Source organism: Haplochromis burtoni, unplaced genomic scaffold (genome assembly GCF_018398535.1).
Source record: "Haplochromis burtoni strain Fernald_Lab_line unplaced genomic scaffold, NCSU_Asbu1 Contig_74, whole genome shotgun sequence".
NCBI classification, from domain to species: domain Eukaryota; kingdom Metazoa; phylum Chordata; class Actinopteri; order Cichliformes; family Cichlidae; genus Haplochromis; species Haplochromis burtoni.
Window position 1 is genome coordinate 2,149,792 of NW_024582435.1, and position 26,279 is coordinate 2,176,070.

General features: G+C 45.3%; 1 protein-coding gene across 17 annotated transcripts in view; it reads right to left on the minus strand.

Annotated features, from left to right (window-relative positions):
- stxbp5l (syntaxin binding protein 5L) overlaps window positions 1-19,804 on the minus strand; it is a 133,564-nt gene extending 113,760 nt beyond the window's left edge. For 11 of the 17 annotated variants that reach the window (XM_042221790.1, XM_042221792.1, XM_005925895.2 and 8 more), the window contains exons 1-2: window positions 18,828-19,803; window positions 2,541-2,638 (exon numbers count right to left, since the gene is read on the minus strand). In XM_042221790.1, the coding sequence (XP_042077724.1) occupies window positions 2,541-2,638; window positions 18,828-18,995 (266 nt within the window). In that variant the 5' untranslated portion in view covers window positions 18,996-19,803. Of the gene's footprint in view, window positions 1-2,540; window positions 2,639-18,827 lie in introns of all 17 variants that reach the window. The other 6 variants (XM_005925888.2, XM_005925886.3, XM_005925887.2 and 3 more) reach the window with 2 other exon arrangements.
- Between the last annotated feature and the right edge of the window lie 6,475 nt (window positions 19,805-26,279).

Below are 26,279 nucleotides of genomic sequence, written 5' to 3' on the forward strand. Positions count from 1 at the left end.
ACTTTCTCCGTGTTCCTCCTGCTGATTCTGTTTATCAAAGAATCAACGTTTGTTTTCATGGAGCAGATTTTTGCTTCAGTCTGGTTATAAAACGTAGTCACAGTGAGCTCCAGCACAGAGCAGCTGTGAGGATCATCTTTGTTTGTAGCTGGTAAAAATGTAAATGTCAGCAGAGAGCTGCGACTTAAATATCTCTTCTTGTGTACTTTTATCACCATCCTTAATAATGTAACTGAAGTTGCCTTTGTTCTCCACAGTGTGCCACCTCTCTCCGTCTCTACCTTCATGCTTCTCTCACAACTTCTATTCCTGCTATTTCTAAGCCGCTGAAAGTCATCTCAGCTATCGCAGCAACTCCTCAACCCACCGAATCCACAGCGCCGCTTTGAGCCAGCTTCCCAAATCTGCTCTGAGTGTACGTAAGCACACTCGCCCCAAACACTGAAGCCTGGGAATCAGGTAAAGCAGCATAAAGAAACAGAGCTGCTGTAATAAAATAAGATCACATTAACTGTTTGTTAGGTTGGTGATGAAGAGCAGCTCCAAGACTTCAACTGAAACAAGAACTTAAGTAAATATGCATGTAGCCGCCCACTTAGGTATAAAAAACAAAGATTCAGGATGAAAACAAAGCAAAGAGATTCCACTGGGACTCTGACGTATTGATCACTGTTCAGGATGTACAGAGGCAGACCACACGCTGGGAAACCGACTTCCCACAGACGGCCCACAAACCCACAGTCCTGCAGTCAACAGTGTCATGTGAACATTAACTTTGATCGCTTTAACCAAGCATACATTTCTACATACATTTCAACCAGCCGTAGTAAAACAGCTAAATGAGAGGAAACGTGTTGAAACTAGAGGAGAAACAAAAGGAGAGCGTTACAGAAGATGACAGGTGAATGTTCAAAGCCTCGGGAGGAAGAGGACGGACACTGAGACAGGCTGTGAAGGACAGACGAAGGGTAAAGTGAATAAATAAAAGCAGAAACGGGGGAAGGTCCACGAGACAGAAGACGACAGCAGGCGAGGCAGATTGAGAAAGGGCAAAATCGAGGAGTGAGACCGAGAGAGAGCCAGAGAGTCTGTGACGGGCCACTCGGGAGCCGAGGGAGGTGTGTGCAGCATGTCAATACAAATGCTAAGTCACTCAAGGGCTTCCATGCAGCTGCAAGCCCAGCCGAGCTCTACTGTCAGGTGTAGGACACAGCAGTGGGGACTAACGGCTAACTCATCTAAACCTGATCTCACCTGAACCAGGTTTAAAGCTTCTCAGCTCAGTTTGATCAAAGATGACAAGCAGATTAAATCAAAGCTACAGCGCGCCCCAATCTGCAACAAACCGAAAACCAGAGACATGGACCCCTCAGGTGTCTGAGAGCACAGGTATCTGCATGCTTAGAGAAAGCCCAGAGGGGAAGGCACCGCAGTCACCTGAGAGAAGATCCAGCTCTGCAAACAAGCAGCTCCGGGCTTCAGCGGGGCCCGGGGATACGATTTTAGGGATAAATCAAACCGTAATTGATTAATCCGCCCATCACTGTATGAGTAAGCGCTGAAGGAGACTGCACACCTGCGCCAAGGCTGAAATCCACAGAAATATCTGGTGGTGTTTTCTTGGATTTCACAAGATCATTTTTCATACTTAATTTAAAATGTATTTGTGAAGGTAGCACGACGTGTGCTAGAAGAACCTGGGTTCAGGTCCTGGATGTAATCTGTCGTCCATCCATAACAAGCACACACAGAGCTCTGTTCCTCCTGAATGTGAAGTCTGTAGCAATTACTGAGCCAGCTGCTGCATTTTCTCTTCCTAGAGGTAAAGTTTTAAAAAATCTGATTGGATAAATCTATTTTTATGATTGCGGGACGGTAACGCTTTAATATTTAAATCAAATCTAATACAAAGAAATAATTATGGAATGAAGAACATATTAAAAAGGAAAATGCTGGGATATTGATCGGCTGGAAGAACGGATTCAGAGCAGAGATGAAGTATTTGGTTCAGCCGTTAGCTTTGTCAAATAGACACATATTCACACAGCGTCACGTCCACCTCTGACACTCTGGAGCTTTTACGCTTTCTTTCAGCACAGAAACCACTCGGCCCGCTCACGCGTCACCCCGGCGGGATGTCTGCGTGGCTGCTGCAGCGTCCATGTTTGGTGCCTCTGTTGGAGGAGGACGCTCGGTGTTAACGAGGGTGTAACATCGTACCTGTGCTGCAGTTACTCGTCCTCCACCATCCCTGTGACCCAGGAGACTGTTGCAGGGTGAGTCTGCAACCAGACAAGTGAGTGACACGAAATGACAGGATAGAAAGAGGAAACAGAACCAGAGGAGGAGGTCAAAGGTCGGAGCTGCGGAGGCCCCTGCTCGGTTTGTACAGGAGGAGAGACATAACACAGTGGGAGCCGCCTGCTTCTGTGGCAGCAGTAAAGTATTTACAGTAAATACATTAAGTCTGTGTTTTGTGTGTGATCAGAGGTCATTGCTGTGTGTGTGGGCGGGGCGAGTGAACAGGAAGTAAAGGATACATTCGTACTCCACCAGATCTCGAACCGATGGCCAGGATCTTCTGCACGGGGTCAAAGGCCAAAGCGGTGGGCTGGTAAGGGAAACCATGACGCACCGTCTGCAAAGAAACACACAGATCATCTTGATTTATAACAGTGATGTCAAACAGGAAGCAGGAAATGCTTCGTTTCAGCGTGACTCCAGCTGCAGAGGTGTCAGCTTCGACACGTTTAGTCTCACCTTGAATGAGGTCACACTCTACAACACTGAACTCTTAAACATGACCAATGACATCAAAAGGACTCAATCGTTTTCATTTTTACCACATTTTAACGTGAGCACATATTTTATGTGAACACATTTTGTGAATGATGACAATCATTTGTGTGCCTGCTGCTGTGCTGTTCATTAACTGAACCCAGTAATAACACACAAACACTTGTGACTGCAGTGCTTCTGTTTTCTGTGACTGAGGTTAAGCTTTAAAATGACCGACGGTGAGGGCAGCAGCGAAGAATACGCAGGGCTGCGTGCAGACGCGGCTCGAACTGAGCATCAGAGTGAGGACCAAATGGGATTTAAGTGACTTTGAACATGGTGCTGCCAGCAGACTATTACAGAGTGTTGATCTGCTGGGATTTTCCCACACAGCCATCTCTGAGGTTTACAGAGACGCTTCAGAAAAACAGAAAATATACAGTTTTAGACAACAGGTGAGTGTAAAAGTGCAAAAGTACTGCTGTCTGTCTATCTATGTTTAACACTCACATGCTGATGAAACACAGAGGCTTTACAGTAAGTAATGAGCGAGGATGCAGGACCTCTTATTCATGCTGTAAATGGATTATGAACTGAAGGAAATTGAACTTGACTCACAGTCAAATACAAAAGCCTGACTTGGCAAAACATGGCTGTCTCTCCCACTCTGAGATGCAGTGCATGCTCTGCAGCTGTCTGCTGTAAGTCATGTTAAATTTCCCAGCAGTGGCTCACTTACAGTAATCTGCTGTGGGGGGATGCAAAGCTGTGGACATCACCAGAGCTGACTGAAAATGTGTTTATGGGAAAACTGCAGTATTAGAAAGTAATATTACAGGATGATACAGAATATAAAATAGTTTCTTATTTTTAGCTTTGAATGAGAAAGTTGTTGGGCTGATTTCCTCCAGTTCAGACAAACCGGTGCAACACACACAGACCAAGCTGCATCCTGTAAAGTGTTTACCTCTAAATGCCTCAAAGTGAGTCACAGTGAAAGCCTCTCAGCGCACACTGTGGAATTAACACACGCAAAAACACAGGATGCATTGTTTGTCAGAGAATGTGTGGCTGTTACAAAATACATTTCATTTGCAAAACTCTGAAGGAAACTTGCTGAATGATACACTTCCAGTTCTAAATCCACAGTGTGGGTTTTGGCAGCCATTGTTGCCAGACTCAGCAGAGCGTGATGAGAACCAACGCTCACCAACCAGAGAGGGAGTGTGTGTTTGTGTGTGTTTGTGTGTGTGTAGCACGCTAATCAAGAGTGAGACGTATCCTAAGGTCGCTATCCGTCACACAAACAGGGTCGGGTTCCACGCCGCGTCCAGCCTGCGAGTAAGAAACAATAAACAATAAGCTTTTGATCTAAACAGACATTTTGTGAATCAGCAGTTTCATTTCATTTGCTCCGAATGACGTTTAAAAAATAAAGAACAGTTCCACAGTTTAGCGTTCAGATCACAGCACGCGCAGCAGCTGACGACCTTTGTATTTCTAATAATTCTGCCACCTGTTTTATGCAGTGCAGAAACACTCACTGGGGATGATGATTAATATAATGAGTTTTCATTACTTCATGCTTCACGGTCTATCCCTATCCGGTCTTTAAGTCTGACGTCATTAGCCGTGCCTCGGCCCAAACTCCGCTTCAGGTCCCAAAGTCAAACAAACACTGCAGCATCACTGAGAGTTACAAACTGTCTAAATTCTTTCACCTTTAATAAAACGATCAGCATTGCTGCTTTACCAGGTGTAACAATTAACTTTAACATCCAGGCATCCGTGAAAACAGGATTTATTACGTTTAACAGAGTTAGAAGTTAGCAGGAAGTTAGCTCGCTAGTTAGCTAAGCATGATATAGCATGTTCTGACTGAGAGATTTCTGAAATAATTCAAACGTACAGCTCTGCTATCACTTCCAACATAAATGAAGACAGGAAACTAAACAGCAGTGGCGTTTGTAGGGTTACTGAAGTTGGGCTAGCTGCTATATAATGATGTGCTACGTGATCGCTAGCTACACAGCTATGTTAGCATAACATAAACACAGTGAAGCTGGAGGATGAACGCTAACTTTTTTCCACTCGATAAAAGTTAACGTGAGGGTTCCTGATGGTTAGAGACAAATACAATCGCATGGCAGGATGCTGTAAACGGACCAAACTTCAGTCAGGAGAACAACTGAGATAATCCATCCACAATACGAGGTTAGTCATTCATATACTGCTGCAGGGCTGTAGTTACATCGTAAGGGTTAAAATCTGAGCTTTAAAATGAACAGTGGTGGTAAAAACCGAGAGAGGCCGACAGGGATCACTGACTGTTGTTTTTTTTTTTGTTTTTTTTGTTCAGATTAAATAGAACAAGATACAAAACATGTTAAAAACACAACAGCCTTAATAAACACAGTAGTTTGGGCCCAGAAGCAGGGCTCATATGTCATCACTTAAAACCCGATAACTGTTGACATGAAAGCTCTCACAGGTACCTGAGCCTGTGCTCATTTCTATACAAACGTTCCCACTAAATACATTTTTCCATTATTTAAGTCCCTCTTTAATAACAGCTACCACATGTACTGCTGAGTGTGTGCGTAACTCTGAAATAACAGGGCTGCTGATGCTTCTGAAGGCACTGAGCCGTGACACTCAGATATGCACCATAAACTCCAGCAGCAGCACTCTCACACGCATGTTCAATGACTTAAGCTACTTTGAAAAACAACGGCTTGGAGATTGTAATTCTCTGCACAGGCTGCTAACATCAGGAGCTCCAGCTCAGCTGTCCCATGCCCTTAATTAGTCAGAGATGTTTGTTAAAGCTTTTTATTGCATGAATAGTTTATCCTCTTGCCGTCGAGGTTAAATGATTTTCTTTTACCTCCCTGTAAGGTCAAGTTTAACACCAAGCCTTAGCCAGCCAGTCGTTCTACGAGTGATGCCTTCAGAACAATACGACACTGACATATGTTCACCCTCCTGTAGAGCTGTAGACGATCCTGTCAGTGCTGTTTCAATGCTTAAAATCTCAGCTATGGTCATGGCGCCTCTCCAGTGGCAGTCCTGTTACGGTACAATTCTGCTGGGAAGCCTCAGATCATTCGTGTCCCGTTTGCTTTGACACAGCACTGTTGCACACTAAGAACTTCCCCCATGAAAGCTTCCTCCAGCGGGACAATGTGCCATGCCACTATACAGAAAAATCCTCAGTAACGGCTCGAGAAGCATGACAAAAAGCCCGAGGCAACGACACAGCCTCCAAAGTCCCCAGATCCCAGTCCAATCAAGCATCAGCTCGAATCTCAGGAACTACCCCGATCCACTGAGGCCCCGCCCACTACCCCGAGTATCTGACTCCAGGAAAACCCTTAGTTCAAAACTCTGAAGGCCACAGCTGCATTAGGTAATCCTACAGTGAAGTGCAGCACACACCTATTTACGTCTGCATCCTATTACGTCTGCAGTCTGTGAGTCAAACACACACCAGTTAAATTAAGAAGAGAGAGTAAACAAACCCTAATTATTACAAGCATGCTCATGCTGTAGATGTAGGCGAACACATGCATGTGTGCACGCAGCGCAGCGAGTATCTGAGGACCACCTGCAGTACATCTGTGTTATGGCTGCCAGAGGCGACATTACATCAACTCCCGTCTCCATCCACCCTCCTCCCCGCTCCGCTTTCTCTGATGTCCACACAAACACAACCTTTATGCACGCTAGCGTGATGTTCAATCGCATCACCCTCTGCACGCATACACCCCCCACCCCCGAGACTAATACCACCTCATGCCACCCACGAGCCTCTTTCTCCACACAGCGTTCAGCTGCAGAGCTGGTCTAGACCCCTGTTTCTATAAATAGCAAGCAGCACCCAACACTGCCAGCCAATTGTGCATTGAGCAGCTATGTCTCCAAATATCAACACAGAGAAGCAGCACGGGATGTTTCCGATCTACATGTGACTACAACATAAAGGCGCTACGCTGCTAATTTTGTGGAGCTCAGTGTGCACGAGATAAATAAGAGTAACACGTCAGCTCTCCTCTGCTTCTCAGTCATTAGCAACCACTAAGGTACAAAAGCTAGCTAGCTTCTCAGTTTAAGCCAGCACCAACCTTGTTATTGACACCTCTAATGATAACCATCATCAGCTCAATATTGCATTACATCAGCTCAAGCTAATTATCATAAATGTCACCAGCAGCTGAGTGAAAAGTAAACAAGTGGTGTGATTAACATGGACACGCTGTGTGTGGCCTGCGCAGCACTGACCGCAGCCCTCGCGGGGATCGTGTGTGCTGAGACACCAACAGCAGCAAAATGTTTTCAGTCCCTGAACAAAGCTATTATTTTTGGAGACTCGGGGTATAAGGTACATAAATTCAGATTTCACAGCCGAATGTACGACTATTTTGTTCACGCGTCGTCTGACAAATGACCTCCGGAAAATGGAGTTAGGACATAAAAATAGCAGAATCAACAAACCCGAGCAGTTCCTAACAACCAGCACAGAAACTGTGCATGTGCTCATATCTGCCACTCTGCTTTAGACACATCAGCGTCACAGGGCGCCATGTGGAGCGCTGGCCCACCGTTTCTCTAACTTTAAAAACTCACTGCTTCATCAGTTCATTAAGCAGCACGGCAGCATCACCGAGGACCCAACTAATGAGTCATGCATTAACCAGACGCTACACCCTGATTGTGATGGTGCTTGGATACATTTATTGACACAAGGAAATTGCATGGGGAGCTTTGCACACGGCTCACGAGTAAATGGAGGAAGTGATGGAGAGGCCACTTGTGATGTGCAGTTTGAGGCGAGAGCTCTGACAAGTGGTGAATAATACATAGAGAGAGTAGTATGTGAGCAGACAGCAGAGGAAGGCAGAAGAAAGAGAAGTGATAAGAGAAGCACCGTGCACACAGGAGGTCACGTCTCTGTGTTTCTGTTGTCACATCTGAGGTTGAATAAAGTTTTTATTCACTGTCCAAAATTTTCAGTTTTAATTTAATCATTGAAACGTTCAGTGTTAGCTTAGTAAATTACTCTGATTACATTAGTTTGCTTAAATATCTATTGGCTGGAGTCACATAGGTATGTTAGACTCCTCCCATTTTTAGTAAACAAAAAATGGGCGGAGTCTCAGTTTTCTGTTAAACTCTGTGCTAACTGGCCTCAGACTCGTTTGTAAGCTAGCTTAGTTCATGGCTGATCTAGTCTCTGGTCTATTTTTGCGATGAAAAAACTTAAAAGTACCTTTTTTATTAAAAAATGTCTTTTTCTCTCTTGTGGGGCACTTTCTGAGATAGCCAAACAACTCAAAGGCGTAATCTACGGTGGCCCTGAGAGGTCAAACACAGCGCAAACAGAAAACAGAAAAATGCTGCAAACGTGTTTCTGGGGACGAGATAACGGGACGGACCGGCTGCAGAAGTGACAGAAAGCGTGAAGGATGGCGGCGCCACACTTTAATGAAGCAGCGTTGTCTTCGCATCACATGATTCTCGTGGTTCAGGTTGTCAAACTGATCTTATAGGTTAGAATAATGAATGAAGCCGAGGTAAACTTTACTCTTTCGTTCCTGTTACGTGAAACTGTGGTGAGATTCAGTCGTCTCATCCACTGCAGAGAAACAGTTTCTTTTAATATTTGATTCTTTGAGGGATTTTCTTCTTTAATTTTATGACATGATAGACTAGCTTCTTGTTTTTCACAGGTCAACGGACCGACTGCAACCATGTTAGAACTGAATATACGAGCAGGCAAACGTGTCATGTGGCCGCAGTAATCGGGACACACGAGTCCTGTTGTGCCTGAGAAAGATTTCATAATTACAGGTTATTATATCTTGGCTGGTTTTGTTTGGTAAACACAACAAAGATGCTGTTGCTACACGCGGAAACCTTGATCTTAAAAACCAAACGCTGCTCTGTAATTAAAAAACTGGCATTAACAGTGAATGGCCTCTCCGTGCGCAGAATCTTTTATCGATGTTTCTGCCCAAATTAGTTTGACTTTGCTTGAAACTTCAAGATCAAAAGTTTTGAAGCTTTTAGTAAGAAGCCGTGTTTTATGCAGATGTTTATATTGATTTAAAATGGAGCGCAGCAGCTGTTATTATGAAAAAGAACTGAACTGAAGGCCTGCACGTCACAGGAAATGACTCGAGATCAATGAAGCCCACACTCAGCTGTGATTTAAAATTCAAATTGGAGTATTTCAGCGCTCCCGTGGCAACACTGTATGCAAATCCATAAGGCCGAATCAATCCTGAATTACATAACTGGCCTGGTTGAAGCATATCTGCTTTATAATCAAGCCAGAGATTTCAGAGCTTTTAATAAACACCTCATTAAACAAACCAACAGGAAAGGATGTGAAATTAGCAGCTGCTGGAAGCACAGTTAGAAGCGCGTCTGACTGCAAAGGTCACGAACTCCTTGCACATACTGCTCGTCCCGTGTGCTGCCCTTGTACATACAATTAGTTCATGTGCATCACCCAGGTGTTGTAGCACCTGTCCCCTCCGGCTAATGTCACCATGACAGACAGCAGTGCAGAGGAACGTGTCACAGTCTTCCGCACCAATTTACAGCGTCAGAGAGACCATCAAACAAACACGGATCCACGTGGGCTTCCCCACCAGCGAGATATTTCCAGCGTGCTCTGAAATTCCTTTGATCCTGTCGGCTGAAAATAAAGGCAGAGCTGAGCTGGGGGGGGGGCTGTATGTGGGAAACAAGCATGAAAAAAACAGTCGTTACAAAACACACCTGAACCCAGACAGTCCTGCCTGTGATCGACACATCAGTGCTTCCTCAACTCTGAGATATGAATTCTTATTTTCAGTCTTTGAATTAAAAATAGTTGCACTGAATATCAAATATACAGTAATATTCTAAAAATAGAGAAATGTATCTTAACACAGCTGCATCTCTTTGGTTCCACATCACTGAACAGATATCAGGTCATAGCAGCTTTCAGAGCTTCTGAAGCCAGATCCGATTCTGCACCTGAGCACATTCCTTCTGTTTGCTGTGAAAAGCATCGAGCAGACATGACGTAATGGCACATAAAGAGTGAGAAACAGATCCGTTTCACAGCAGCGATAACCACTACCTCCAAATGTGCCAGCTGAGGACGTCAGCTCACTGACAGGATCCAGCACGAGAATCACTGCTTTGCACCAAAAACAGAAAACTGTGGCATGACCAGCTTTTCATATCCAGCGTCTCCTGCAGGCTCTGTTTTTCATGAACAAAGTGATTGAAGGATTTCAGAGTGTGATTCTGCATCATGCTGAAAAGCCAAACAATGAGGGGACTTTCATTCGTCACTTAGAGCGAGGCTGATCTAATAAGCACTTCCTCTATCCACTGTCTGCACGCGCAGAGCTCGGTGCACAGGGCGAGGATGCTGAGTGAGAGCTCAGGAATATGAAAATGAATGAAGGACCTGCTGACGGTGAAGAGCAGGCGTCAGCGTGCGAGGGGGGGGGGGTGCTTATATGTTTGCCTTTGTCTGTGTGTATTTATATATTTCTAATCTGAATCATTTGTGTGGGGGGCATGTGATTATGTGCACATACCCACACAGATCCACGTGGAACCATCTTTGCTTTCCTAACTCGGCTCCTGCATTATGTAACGTCAGCCTCCCTGTGAGGGTCGGGCTGGTGTTTTAAATCTTTTCATGAACTGTTTACTCTCAGAGGTTTGTCCTGATGCTTCGTGCTCTGGATGTCTTCCTGTGTCTTTGTCTTCTTCTTATTTCCTCTCTGTGTTTGTTCTATTATTGATGCAGTTGCTGCTGTGACAGAAGGGTTTCTATCATTTTAACCTTCCTTGTGTGTGTGTGTGTGTGTGTGTGTGTGGGGCTCCTCTCTTGGTACGAACACATGCGTTAGGTGATTCTAAATCATCTGTGGGTGTGATCGTCGTCCTTCTGAGAGTGTCAGTGTGGTGACCTGTCCGGGCCTTTGACCCCGACGACAGCTGGGATGTCTGTCTGATGACTGTAGAGCTTCATACAAGTATTTACTTCCTTACAAGCAAGCAGTGTGCTGACAGCAGCTTACAGCTCTCTGATATCTGGCAGCGTTTAGCACTGACCCCTTCGACTTAAGCTCATATCAGTTCAGATGAAAGTGGCTGACAGCTCAAATCTGTGATTTATTCCGCGCGTGTGTAAAGTAATGCTATCTGCTCACGCGTGTTCGCATGGTTGCGATTGTCGACTGCAGCTTCATGTTGTGGGGGTCAGCGTGCAGCCAAGTGTGGATGTACCATGCACAGGGTTTAACATTTTAATCCCAGCAGTTAATGAATCAGCCATGGCGTCGGCACGGGGCCTCGGGCTTCATGGGAAATGTAGAAGTGGACAAAATAATCATATTTCATGACTGATAATGTGACATGATGCTCCTTCACACGTTAAAACTGCATCCATCTCTGCAGCTTTTGATTATGATGTCTGTCTCGCCAGATGCACCAAATTATGGATTTCTTTGTGGAGGAACACTAATAATGATGATTTAAACTCTGACTTCTTCAGTCGCATACTTCTAAACACCAGTTAGATGAGGACCGCACGGTGCTTGAGAGCGTGGCTCTTAAGAGCAGAGGGATGTACTGCCCACTCAGAGAGGCGAGGAAGGAACCTGGTGTTGGTTTTAAAGCGTTGCAGTGAATTCATTGTGTGGAGAATCAAACAGTAGTGTGTATAGAGAGGCCAATAAATGTGCACTGCTGATGTTTGTCTGCAGGCAGCCACAGGATGGACAGAAGTTTCAGGAGGAGGAAGAGCAGCAGGCGGCCCTGCTGTTGCTCATTAGACAGATCGCAGATTCTGAAGAGCCTTTATGAACGACGAGACTGATGCTGTGAGTCAGCAGTGATTCTTCCCCTTACACAACGTGGCCTCGTAAACATGAGCAGTTATAATATGACAAAACTGATAAGAACATATGGTGGATGGGGCCGTCCAGGAAAGGGCGGGGCCTGAAAATCGAGGGCGATTGTAATGCTTTAACGGTAAAGATTTGTCTATATGAAAAGCTAATGCTCGCAGTAAGAAGCACAGGTCACTCAGACAGAAGCAGGAAAGATGGAAACTGAGTGAAACAAAGGCTGTTTGAACAGCTCACTGGATTATATTTGCACAGCGTGAGGTGAGGCAGGCTGCTGTCGCCGAGCGGGCGTGGAAAGCCCACACAGAGCCAAGAGGAGGCCGGTTCCTTTTCCTCTCTCAAACACAGACAGATCCACAGCTTCGAGCTTCGGCACACTTCACCGACAGCTAATCCTCTAACCTGATTCTCCTTCATAAGACTAATAATTGCTTTCATGTAATTCAGGATAAATAAACTCATTAACTGAGCCCGAGTGCGTGCACACACACACACACACACACACACACACACACACACACACACACACACACTGTGCTTCTTTACATGTGTGTACAGTTTACAGAACATCTCCTCCACCTATCTGGTCTTCTCTGCCTGACATCAACTCCTCCCTAATTGATCCCACACTGTGGCTTCTGACAGGCAGCCGACACATGGTAATGTGAGACTAGCTGGAAGCCAACCCACTGAGTCATCACACCCATGGAGAGCTCGCAGGGTCGCTGGTGAGGGAGTGAAGTGATGTCATCTTTACAAGCCCACATATTATGTTGTCTAAGAAAGGAGACGGAGCGCTGGAAACGCCTGACCTCTGAAGCTTTTCTTCTGTGAAATACTCGTACTGACCCTGGTTCCCCGAGGATTTACATCAAAACCATTTTGCTAATGGTTTGTTGGGATTTTAGCATTTACTCTCCAACTGAGGTTCAGATGAGTGAAGCCGAGGCTCTGAAACACACTTCCCTGTAAAAATGGCCCGTCTTTAATTAGCAGGTAGAAACATCCAGCTGTGCGAATGAGACAAAGACAAGCTTTGGCACAAAACTCACTGAAGCTGAAGCTGGAAAGTCCCACTGCCAGCAAACTAAATCCTGCACGTTAGCATACCATCGTTATCTGTAAATACAGAGGCTGGGGTCATGGGAAGGTCACGGTCCACGACTTCTGAAAGGATTGATGACGGTGCTGACAGAGTGAAGGAAACACTACGATTCATTTTTCTCTTGACATTTTGTATTTCAGCCTCACAGCGACACAAGAGCCAGCATGACTCATCCCGTTAACCATGAAGTATGAACAGACAGCCCATCAAGTGCACGTTGAGATATTTCACAGGGTAATACAAAGATTTTGATCGGCCACGGGTACAACTGCAGAAGTCAGAGGACACTTTCAGACCCTGCAGGACGTGAACATCTGTACAATATTCAAACCAAGCTGCTGATGGAGCTCAGCTGCAAACCCTCGGACCCGGCCCTCCACTGCACAGGAGGAGAAATGGAGCCTTTGTGGCTGTTTTTATCTCATTTGGAAATTTGAAATAAAATTGCACAGCCTGTCGTACGTTCCCTGTTCAGATTAAAGAAGATGACATGGGGTCACGATGTCCTGGCAGTGCACCTGCTAGCAGGCTGCACATTAAAAACGAAGCCATTAACCAACCAAGACCAACAAAGGTACAAAATACTTGATCTGTGTTTTCCTGTGTGATTATATCTTCAGTCTGGAAGGAAAAATGAAAACATTTGAGTGAATTTTATTTCATGCTGCTTCCTAAATGTGATCGATTATAAATGTGTGTTAGTTATGGTGGTTTTCCTGCAGATGTTTCTACCACTCTACACGGCTGTTCTGAAGCAGCTCATTTTGCACATGTTGCATCATAAATGCTGCCGCGTGTTCGCGGTCCAGCCTAGGACCAACTCTGCATCCACACAAATACATTCGAGCATGCGCTCGAGTCTCAGAGTTTTTCTGTTTTAGCATTAGCCCACACGTATCACAGTCTTCAGAAATCGAACTAAAAGGATTAGACTCATGCTCTCCATGGCAGAAACTTGGACTTGATGACTATAAACCCACCACTTCTCAGTGATTAAAATTCAAGAGTCGGTGCTGCAGTTTGGAGAGGTGATGGGGTAAAACAGGAGCAGCACGTGCGATGCAAATGAAGTGACTTTAGGTAAAGCCTTCACAGAATGCAAATGACAGCTTTTAAAACAGACGCTGGCAATAAAAATTTGCATGTTAGTGATTTTCCACCGTGAAGAGCTTCTATTTTTGAAAAATACAAGCTGTCTACTGCATTTTTTAATAAACTAAGTGTGGGCTGTGCTGTGTTTACGGCACAGTTTTAACGGATTTTTGGCCACTCGTGAACAGACACAAACATAATAAAATTATCAGCTCCAATTCTGTTGTTTTGCTTCCTCTCTTTACAGCTAATTTTACCTGTAGACAAAGCTGAATTGTCCTTTCAGGGCCTGGCTTCCTCGAGAGTCTTCAAAAGGGCAATTACAGTACGAGCTTTACGCTCCATCTCTTTCCAAATGTGCTGCACCTCTTTAACCTCCTGAGACTTTTCAGGACGAGTGAAATTACGGCCACATTCCTGGAAACAGACTGAGATGATGAGTGCTGGATTACACAGGTGAGATGAGGCATGAAGGGATGCACCTGGCGTGCCACAGTGATTCCATACAGTGTGCACGGTGCTGAAACGATGCTGCTCTGTTGTGGAACATGTCCAGCAAACTGCTTCATTTCCCCACCAGCAGCTGGTGACGTGCACACGAGGCAGTGTGGGGATCAGCTGCTGGAGCCGAGCGCTGTTTTTAACCAGCAGCATCTCGGTCCTCCGAACTCCAGACGAGGGTTTTTACACAGTGGCGTGCACAGACATTTTGGGGGGCAAGTGCTCCAGGGGGAAAAAAGGGCACTTTTTGCATATGTGGAAAACCTTTTCTTTTTATAATAAAAAAATCGCACAGGTTAAATGCAATTTGACTTTTATTTTCTCCTTTCTCAGCCTCTCTTTCCTAGGCATTATGCTTGCTGAAATTAGTAAATAAATAGACCAAAATGTATGAGAACGAATAAGACTGACTGTGGTCATTACAAGAACAGGGCAGAATGGTCGTTTTCACAGGCAATTGGGAACTGCCTATTTTTCCTTTAGCAAATTAATGTGTTAATGTTGCCAATATGTTACACCAAAAAAAATTAACATGTCTAACCAGTGCTTCTCAAAACTTTTAACATGCACCACCCCCAACACCGTACCCTTCAAACTACCAATAACAACGTCACTGTTCTGTCACAATCAGGTCACAACACAGTGCGTAAATGTCTGCGAGCATCGCTGAGTCAGTAACAACCAGTTAGGCTAAAGACTGCATCTTTAGACAGTTGGACGGTGTTCTAACTTTCTCACAGGAGACACCTACTAAAGACAGTCAAAGACATTAATTTCAATCTTACCAAAGTAGGACAGTAGTTGACGTTAGTTATGGAAAGGCTAATCCACAAAAACGGAGAAACGTCCATAATTCTATTATTCATAATCATGTCAAGGTTTTAGGTTTTTCTGCAGTTCCATCTCTAAAAAGTGTGATGTCTTCCCGTCACTGACTTCAGTTTGAAAACTTTGTATTTATTCACAGATTTCCGTGAGATCATCCTAAAATTTGTAACGAAAAATGGGCTCAAAAGAGCCCTCTGCCTAACGGCATGTAGCCTATAGCATAACGTGATATTTTCAATAGTGTATGCAAAAAGGTCGGAATTGATGGAGAGTGGGGTTGCCTAAATGGTTTAGGTTACATTTTAAATGTGTCGTTTTTTTGTTTATCCATATGGATGGATGGAGGGGGCAAGCTGGCAAAGTTTGTCATGTGCAGTTTCTGACAGGCTACTTCACAACAAAACAATTGCAGGTTGGTCTTAGAGGGCAAACAGAATAATTTCACTCGATTCATGGGTTACCTGACTGGTTGGGAAGGGAAAGAGCTGCCGTGTTGTCCGCCGTGGCTCCCAGTCGCTATAGTTAGCCTACTATGCCTACTCCAAGTAGTCCTATGTCATGCCGCTGCTACACGCCTCACAACAAATGAACTGCAAGCGTGTTCACGTGACACGGTGACAGTGAAAAAGCGACAGGGTTCGGGTGTCTTTGAAGAAGGGGCACAAATCAAGCCATTATTTTCACACCTTTTTAAATCGCGCAGCTTTAAAAAAAAAAAATCACGTCTTTCAAAAGGGCACTTTTTTGGACTGAGGGCAAAAGGGCAAGTGCTTCAGCACCACCTCGTCTCTATCTGTGCACGCCAGTGTTTTTACACGTAGGTAAAGCCTCGCTCCGAGCGATCGTTTGCTTATTTGCAGCCCAGCTGTCAGACGATCGGCTCGTTCCTTCATGACCTCTCGCTGTCAGCCTGTCATTGACTTCCTGCTCTTTATGAACCACTTTTAAAGCTTCTTTTAGGCCGTGTGTTGCTCCTGTGCATTTAGTTAAGTACTAAAAGACCATTTTAACGTTTTGTCCGGTCCGTGTTTGGGTTGCTGATATTTCTATTCTGTTGTTTCGGTTTCTTCTTGCTGTGTGCAGCAACTTCTAATTATGAGTTTGAAAGAAAGCCGTTATGTACCTATCATAATAACGGAGCTCTCTGTGCTCTGACAAATCTCACAGCCAGTTTGTAGACCATGTTGGTCGAGTCCAAGCAGACTTCTGTCAGCGTGCTCTGAGAAAAAAACTGCTTTAAGCACGACCCCGGCATTCTCAATACAAATGAAATGTAAAGAGATTTCAGTTGTGAGGTGGGAAACGTTTTTTAATGATATGATGTATATCTGAATGCATTATTATGGTGTTGCTCAGCCTGTGAATCTGCCCAGAGCCTTGCCCTCTCGCGCTCTCTGTCTCCTCGTTCCTCCTCGAACACAAAATGAACTCATTTTGCTCTTAACCAAAATCAATCTGTGGACTCGACGAGCCTCAGAGCCACCTGCGCCTCGCGTTTTCCTCGTTTTCTCCTTCAGTCTGAGTAAGATTTCACTGAAGACTTGTTTCAGCAGCGCTCTAATTGGTCTGGAGTGCATTCCTGTACAAACTACAAACACACCAAAACGCTGTCTAATAAAATCTGCACTGTTGCTTCTTCCCACACTGCAGAGCGAGGACAGAAGTCATGACTAACTTTGAGAAGTTAGCCAAACACTCCCACACGCAGCCCACAGAATTACGTCAGAGAATGTTGATCCTATCTACAGCATTTAGAGTAATGAATGAAAATATAGGTAACTGTCATAGATTGACGGGTGACGAATAAAAGGAAAACACAAACCTTGCTCCACACTACAGGTGGCCCTGCTTTGGTTTGGACGGCACTTTGCTACCGTGGCTGTGAGGTGTTGTGAGTCTTCACCGTCACCCTTTCATGGAACATCTCTGTCCTGGTAGGAAGCCCCATAAGCATGAAATGATATGAATGCTCTTCTCTGGGATTTGCAGGTTTTTTAGCCAAACCGAAAACTTCTGGAAGATCAGCAGGATGAATATAAAATCACCAGAAGAGGGAATATTTACTGGAAGAATGGAGTTCCATCACTCCAGCAGACCCACAGACATGGACCCAGTACCAGGCTTTTCCTGTCAGCTGTCTCTCTCTGATGTCTACAGTTCAATAAGTGATAATGAACATGTGTGTGTTACCAGTTTTATTGCTGAGTGAAATTACTGCATTTGCAGTGAAGTGATCTGAGTCTCACAGCAGCAGCGTCTCTGAAACATTGGTGGGTGTAACCTCATCAGGACCACCATCAGCTCTCAGCTTGTGGTCGACCCCCAGTGACGTTCATTAACTAATCAAAAACAAATTTGGTTCCTGCCAGGAGAAGATGATTTGTTTGCCCTGATGAGGACGAGTTATTGAATTCAGGAAGTGATAATACGACAGATGAAACGTGTTCGTTTTCCTTGTTTATCCCTCAGAATCTGTGAATTTGATGCTGAAGCTAAAGCGAACAAGCAGCTTCTGCTGTGTTCAGCGTACACAGGTTTGCTAACAGTCATTCATGGTTCTCCCACTCCTAATGTGCACATCTGGCGCAGGATGACAGGCTTTGAAAACTCATTCTTCCACCCATCAAAGTCCAGCCTTCATACAACATAAAGCTCTGTCATCGGTGCATGTTGTAATTAATCACACCCGAGCCCTGTCTGCAGCACGACAACTACCTGACACACTAACCATGACATGCAACCTCCTCTGACACAAACTCAGGACAAACGTGTGCTTGAAGGCATGTTTGTACATTCAGTGCTTCCTCCTGAGAAGTTCAGTCAATAGAAGCATCACAGCCGCTCACAGGGGAGGAGCAGCTTCCTGCACAGGCCCGGCCATCCTGCTGCTCTTTTCCAGCATTTTCTGCTGCCTGCTATAGGCTGCTATGCCGCATCCTTCCAACCTGAATCAAGCCCCCCCCCACCTGCCCAACACACACAGCAGTGTTACTCTGCCTAATAATAACACACTCCTCTAAACAAGCCTTTTCTCTCAGATTCTCAATGAATTATTCACAGCCATTCAGAGCCGTCCCTGTAAACCCGAGAGTCCTCACTGCATCAGCAGAATGGATCCAGGACCAGAGCTGCGACGGGCGGCAGAGGAAGCTATAAATACCCCCATTCAGCACCCCTCCCTCATTCTCCCCCTCCTCACTGAGCAGCACTGCAGCCTCCTTCCTCTGGCTCGAACTCCTTTATGAGAGCGAGGCTCACCGGTTATGTCATCGCTCCCACTCCACGCAGCGTGGACGCTGCTGCTCACCCACTTTCTCTCAGCTCGCTGCTGCACATGTGCACAACTTACTGCGGCCCGACACAGTGCTGCACACACGAGAACAAGCACGCGCACACACAAACACACGAATGGTTCTCGGATAGACTCGGAGGCCGCTGAGAGCAGGAGCTGTCCGCGGTGCTGAACCTCTGACAGCCAGCAGCAGATTCAACTTTCACCCGCACCCCAAAGCCCAGAGCCGCCTGCACCTGCCCGCCTGTAGCACCTCGCAGGTCACGTGTTCACTCGGGTGTAGCCTAAATAAGCGCCTCCATCAACCCACCTTACACAGCTGGAAGTTTTCCGACACCAGCGTCTCCTGGACGTCGATCTCCTTCGGAGTTGGAGCCGCCGTGGGAGTCCCGGCCGCGCTGCCGCACGACGGAGAGCCCACAGTGGCTCCCGGGGAGGAGGTGGTCAGGCCGTCCAGCACCTTCCGGAACTTCTTCATTTCGTTCCCCGCGTGTCGGGCTCTGTTTTCAGGTTAGGGGTAAAGAGGTGAGCGGCACAGCGGTGCTCTCTGCGCTGTCCGAGTGTCCACTGTCACGCGCGATACCAGCGGTTTAAGCAGCTAAAGAAACAAAGCTGTGTTCCTGCAGCAGTGCCGGGGCACTAACAGGGACCCCCACCCCACCCCCGTCTCTCTCTCTCTCTTAGGTGCAATTTAAAAAGTCACAGAGGCTCCTCATCGTGCTCTCTGACGTTTGTCCACGTGAAACGAGCGAGTCCGTGGCACTCTGCTGCGAGGATCCCAGCCAACGTTGCAGATGCAGCTCACCTGTCTCACAGCAGAGCGCGAGAGGAACTACACAACTTCTGCATCCCGGAGGAACATGCGCTCCCGAGCCTGCAGACAAACCCGGGCAGCGAGCGGCGGCGTGCACACGCACATGTCACACGCAGGTGCACGACACCAAAAATAATCAGAGCAAAGAAGAAGTGAACTTTGCTCCTCCGCCCCGCCCTCCCCGAAAACCCCACAACACCGTGGCCGCCAACAACAGGAAGAGGAGCCAGCGGACGGAAGGCGCAGAGGCGCTGCAGTTAACCGAGGCTGGAGTCCTCAGCGAGGCCACAGAACACAGCAGTCAGCACGGAGGAGAAGGAGGAGAAACACGGACAGCCTGTTCTCGCGTGGATCGCGTGGGGCGGGCTCGGGGCGGTCTGTGGATCGAAGTGAAGCGGTGTGTAGTCTCGTCCAGCTGTTTCTCCCTGCAGCCCAGAGACCAGAGGCAGGAGCTGTCCGCGGTGCTGAAACACCACCACCACCAGCAGCCCCGCCCCCACCCACCCACCGCTCTCTCTCCCCTCTCTCTCCCCGCCTTCTCGTCAGTGATTGGTTGCCCGGCTCTGAAGCGGCGAGGAGCAGAACGATAAAGGAGCAGTTCACTAATCCCAGCAGGGCAGCCTCAGATCCGGTTAAACCGTCAGTCACTCCGGTGCATGTCTCAACAGGAGCAAGTTTGAACTATTAATGTTTAAAAATCAAGATTTATTTTAACCTTTAAGGTGTAAATTACCTCAACATTCAGGTCACAGCTGCTGGATGTCAGTGAGGTTTTTAAAGCTGCTGCTTAAAAATGTTGGAGAGCTGAGGTGGAACATTTATTATTATTTATTTTCATCTTTCCCTGTGTGTTCATGCTGGTTTATGTCCTTTATAGAAATGGGTTTTGTCTCCTGTAACGTGCTTGATGTTATTAAACCACCGACCGGTTTGTTTCCACCACATTAATGTCTACACTACATTACATATGCGCATACATGTGTTAAAATATTTAGTTTTATGAAAATCATCATCACCTTTATTTATAAAGCATCCACAGCTGACACAAAGTGCTGTACATTAGAACTATATAATAAAATTACATAATATGTAAATAAAATCCAAATAAAAGAAAAAGTAAAATGATTAATTAAATCACTAATTTAATTACAAGAGAAACTAAGTGTCCCTGTGGTTAAAAGCCAAAGAATGAAGTGGGTTTTATGACGTGATTTAAAAGTGGAAGGCTCCTCTCTAATCTGCAAATTATTCCATGATTTCAGTTCCTTAAATGTTACTGAAACATGAAGCACAGACTGATGATGTGATGATGCTGATGGAGAAGTGCAGTAAAAAGTCCTTTAATATCTCTGGTTCCAGATTGTTCTTGGTTTTTAATGGTGCGAATGTGATTTTGCATGTTTCAGTAACCAGAGCATCACTGAGAGTTCAGACTGGTCCAGGAGATGCTCCCTCATCATGTCAGGTTTCTTTCCAAATTCTTACTTTAATTAGTCCAACAGGTCAGAGCTCTGATGTCACTGACTGCCTCACCCAGCTGCTAACAGGGACATCTGCCAGTTATTTAACTACCAAAACATCAAAGAATCAAAGGAAAGCAACTTCTCATCATTTCATACAATATTAAGCACGATGTAGTACAGTGGGGAGAGGGGCATGTTAACTATTAACAATGACAACAAATCTTCGTTCTTACTTACCTACCGTCCGCGTTGAACGCTGATGTTGCGTAAGCACTTCCCTCAGCAGCCGCTGCCCCGGGCGACACTTGATGTTATTGAGTCAGCACGCGCACACGCTCGCCTCTGTTCTGCTCTCCAAAAAGCAGCGCTTTGTGAGCTGTGTCGCTCAGATGTTACAACACAGCCCACGAGCTGTAATGGCCTCGAGATTCCTCTGTACGTGAATCTTTTATTCGTTTATGTTGAAAATATATAAACTGTTATGTTGTGACACAGGTTGGCGCGTGAGAGGCCGTAGAAGCTAAATGGCAGAGATGTGGCATAATTGGAAGTGACTTTAATCTTTCTGCTCAAACAGCAAATTGAATTGCTTTCACACGTGAAGTGCACACGAGCTCCACGGAGGCTCATTTTCAAACCCAATTATTCAGCTCTTAAGCACCTTTACTCAGCACTGAGCTGGGGTCATTTCAGCGTCCCGCCGAACAGGTCTGTGAAAAAGCCAAAGAATAAGTGTGATAACAAACACATCCTGTCAGCGTGGAGCATAAAACTGCAATGACTGCAGTGTTGTTCCAGAACAATGACATACTGGGTAAACTGGAATGACTCCTCAGAAGTTCTAGTCGATCTTCCAAATGCACGCTAACAGGCCTGCTCCATCACCATGCTAGCCTGACTCATGCTTGCATTTTCCCAGCTTATTATCAAAAAAGTCTTCCTGGAACCACAGACTGTATACAGAAGATGGTCACTCACTGGTTAGGAGCTTTGACTGTTGCCAGTTTGCTGTTTGAAACCAGTGGACCTGACTGAGAAACCAAGGAACAGCGCCCTCGTACGGCAGCGACCTGTCGATCACAAAATACCTTTTTAAAGCATCTCCTGTCATTTTTCTTCGTCTAATAGTCCTCATCGCTTACAAAGTGAACATGGTGTAAAAGTCAGTCCGGCCTGGGAGCGAGGTTCTAAACGTCAAACACTGTGAGCTGAGGGTCATTTTATACCAGAGCAGCAAAGCTCTGTGTAGCTCATTAAAGCGACTGCTGACTGTAACTCAGGCTCAAACACCCCAAATGCTGGAATAACTAACTCATTAATATCAAAAGGTCAAAGGTCAAGCTCATTTAAAGAGGCTGGTGTAAATCAAATGGTTCATAGATATTTGGCATCTTTGCTGGTCGCGGGGACTCAAAAACAGCAGTCCGTGTAACTCACGTGTTCCTCGATACACGAGGACGCTGCCTTTGGGCTCTTTTCATGATGTGTCCTCCGTCTGTCCACGTAACGCTGCTGTAAGCTGCCCTCAAAGCGCTGCCATCGTTCCCCTTTAATGTGGCGTGTGAGGCAAATACAAAGAGATGGAGGCAGCAGAGTGTCTGTGTCCTGTTTACTGCACCTCGCCTGACAGCCAATACATACAAATACAGAAAGTGATGTTGTCTCAGATTCAGAGACAACACTGTTTGCAAATGTGCATCCACGGGCAGCTTTGTTTTGGATGGCACATGGTAATTAGGCTGCTGGCTAATTTAAGGCCAGAGATAATTATCATCCTTCACTGAAGATTAGAAACAGAGGAAAAAATATTTAGCATTTAGAGAACATTTGCTGAAGACTGCTGATATGATGATGGTGGTATAAAAACCGTGCTGGATGAATTATTATTTATCAGTTACAAAGTGCCTCACATACAGCTCTGTCTTCATGAAATGAGATGAGCAGGATGCTACTGTGTAAAGACTCGTGTCAGAATCCTGCAGAAGCTTCGCTGCCGTGACTGCCTGAGGAAAAGCAGCAAGTGTGAATGTCTGACCTCTGCATCACAGGAGTACTTCCCCTCTGCTCCATCAGCTTCCTCTCACAGACGATCGGTGCACACTCGTTTTGGACAGCAAATGTCACTAAAAGTCGATCCAAGGATCCATCAGCACCATAAATGTTGAAATAAATAAATGAATGGATGGGATGTAGCATTAATATCATAAAATATGCACAGGATTAACTGGAAGCGCTGCAGCCGTCCCAGCAGCTTCGGGTTAAGAGACGAGGCGTTGTTGTCCTGCTGCGATCGGGAACTTTACTTCTACGAGGAGAAACGAGAGCATCGTAATACGGAAACACCTGAGCTGTTGCCGAGGGCTGTGGAGCTTCAGAGTCACTTCAGCAGTGAGCGCATGTTCCACTTCTCTGTTTTAAATGTTTGATGGTAGGCAGGGATGACCTTTGGTTTACATTTGGATCAAAGATTGGGCTTTTAAATTATTCACGTCTTAACCTGTATGTAGCATTTTAATGTTGCTGGGTGGTGCTAAGGTCAAAAAGCCTCATATAGTGTGGAAGCAAAATGATGGTGTCTTTCATAACACATGTTAAAACAAAGTAATTAGTGTAAAATGCACAAACCCTCCAGCTATGGTGTAGTAAAAAATTAGCATTAAATTAAATGGAAATTACAACGATATTTAATTTGAGGAGCTGGATTGAGACACGAGTTCAGCATCAAATGTTCGTTCAGAAACATTTTAGTGCCAAACAGGATGAACCACACTCCACCAGAGCAGGACTGCTTCATATTCACTAATAAATCTGTCCTCAATGCGACTTTATCATTTAATTACATGTGATTTGGGTACATAAGTGTAAAATGTTGCATTTGATTGAATCCGGTCAAATAATTAATGATTTCTGTTTCACTCACATTAGTTTATTGAGGGAGAAGAATCCTTTCTGAGTGTTGACTGAACCGGACACGTTTGTCCTGTTAATCCTGCTGTCACGTCTCAGGAGCTGTTAAAGACTGGCTCACTGCTCGGGCATCATGATTTACGCGATGAATTGCAAACTAGCAGCACTTACAGCCGAAACACTGAAAATCCTGCCGGCTTAGCTCCTCACCTTGTTCCAGGAAGTGCATTTGTATTCTGCGCAGCAGACCTGAGTCCTGGCAGCAGCGCATCACTGCGAAGGCTACATGCAAATTTCATACACTGCAAATTTATGAACCTCATTCACGGAGCGAGCCCGTTTGGTGCAGGAACATGAGTCGTACGCGGCTTCCTGTTTAACAGACGCTGCAAACACACCCTGAAAATCAGAACCTCAGGACGCACGTTCATATTTTGATAATTGCTGTCCAGCACCCACCGACAGTCCTCGGTGCCCCCGTCACCGCTGCCACTCACCCATCTGTGGAGTTACTTTAGCTCAATTAATACCTGCTGGGCACATTTGATAAAAGTGCACAGGAGCAGAGTCTAAAGGCAAAGTGAAATCACAAAAAGATGTTTTTAATCAATTTCCAATTAAGAAGTCATCCCTATCTGTATGACCACTGGTAATAGAGTCAGAGTGGAGGAAGTGGGGGCCTGGGAGGTGGGGCTGATCCTGCAGGGATTATTCATTTCCATATAAATGAGCTGGTAAAATCGTGGCTGTTTCTCAGGATTCATTACTGACCACGAGATGAACACGAGGAGAGGCCACGTTCACTTTTTAAAATTTTGCTTTCTTTACAGCTGATTGTGATGCTGATAAAACGGTTTGATTCTTCTCTCAGAGAGGGCACGCAGAGTGCAGATGCTGCTTTCTTGTAACAAGCTGGAGTCGAGCAGTTATTCATTACCCCCAAGCAAACACAAACCTTTAGTGGCAGAGATAACGAGAGTCACCGCGAGTCCAAGGACCCAGTGGCATTTTCTTGTGCTAGCTATCCACTTACATGAGTGTCAAGATACTCTCGCGTTCTGTGTCTCATTCCACAAACAAACAGGACGCTGGTGGTTATTTCCTGAACCAGAAATAGCAAGATTATTATTTCAAATCTCCATCTATTTAATATTTAATAATCAAACACCCATAAAGTGCCATGCAGGACGCTGATATTTTTACTTTGTTTGCTCAGACTGATGAAGCACGGCTGTTTCAAAGACCCCAACACGGCTGCTAAACTAACACAACACAGAGAAACAGAAACAGCTCATACTTTATGTAAGCAAAACACCTGCTTTATTCAAAATGGTCAATCAGTGCATCAGAACAGGGTTTGTACAGTTGAGCTTCAGAGTGAATATTTAGTATGTCTGGCCATGTTACCGCATCATGGATCAAACTTCAGAAAGCTGGAGAACTACTGCCCAAGAAACTTAAAACAAGAAAAACAACATAAGGAAAAAGGGCTCAAGACTATTGCACAGTGCACACAGTGAGTTATGTTATCTTTGGTAGATTTGTCAAAAAGAGAAAGTTGGTTTCTCAGTATTTTGTTTAAGTGCTTAAAGAAAACCTGAACTGGTCTTTGTATATTTGGATCCACAGAGCCGGGAAACAGTGGCTGTGAGGGCAGGAGAGGGCGGTCTAAAATACCTCAGCTTTATTTTCTCTATTTCAGTTGTAAATACAGAAGTAAGACAAATCTGATCTTTGCACTGACACAAACAGGCTGAGGTGAAGTGCCAGCTCTATATGCCACACATATACTAACAACTACATCACCTGATGTTTTAAAAATGCTGAAATCCAACAATATGTCATTTTCCTTTAATAACACACAGATATCATTGTCACAGTAAACACCTTTCATTCTAACCTTACCTCAGGGAAAGGTGGGCAGCCGCTGCACTCTGGCTCCAGCTCAAATGACATCGCTGCTTTTAGGAAAGTCACAGACAAACTATGGAAGCTACATGTGAAAGGAAATGAATGCTATGAAGTGGGAATGATGCCTTGAACAGATTTTCGTTTCATGCTGAGACAAACCAATAAAACTTTCCAAGAGAAGACGCTGCTGTTCCCATAAAAGGACAGTCAATCCTTTATAAGAAGGATGGATCAAACAAATACGGAGCACAACACTGTAATCATTTAGAAAAGTTAGACACAGCTGTTTGCTCACTGATACGTGACTCTCTGATTTGTGTTTAACAGACGGTGAGGTTTGAATCTGTGCACAAACAGCCCAAACGCAGAAAAGAGGTGGATGTTCAGCACGCGCAGATTTAAAATATATTTAATAATTAAGGAAGACCACAGAGGGGCCATTGTCTCACGGTGTGTCACTAACACCACACAAATAAGCTTTGTAGGATAAATCTGCTGCTAGTGTCATGTACACCACTCGAACTACTATTAACAGCAGCACTGTGAGCAATGGCGCCTGTGTTTGGCTTTGCCGCTGCTGCTACAGCTCGTTGGAGGCGACAGTGTAGTTTTTCACTGCCGTCACTTGTCGTTTGCAATATACTTTTTGCTCTTTTGTATTCTGACG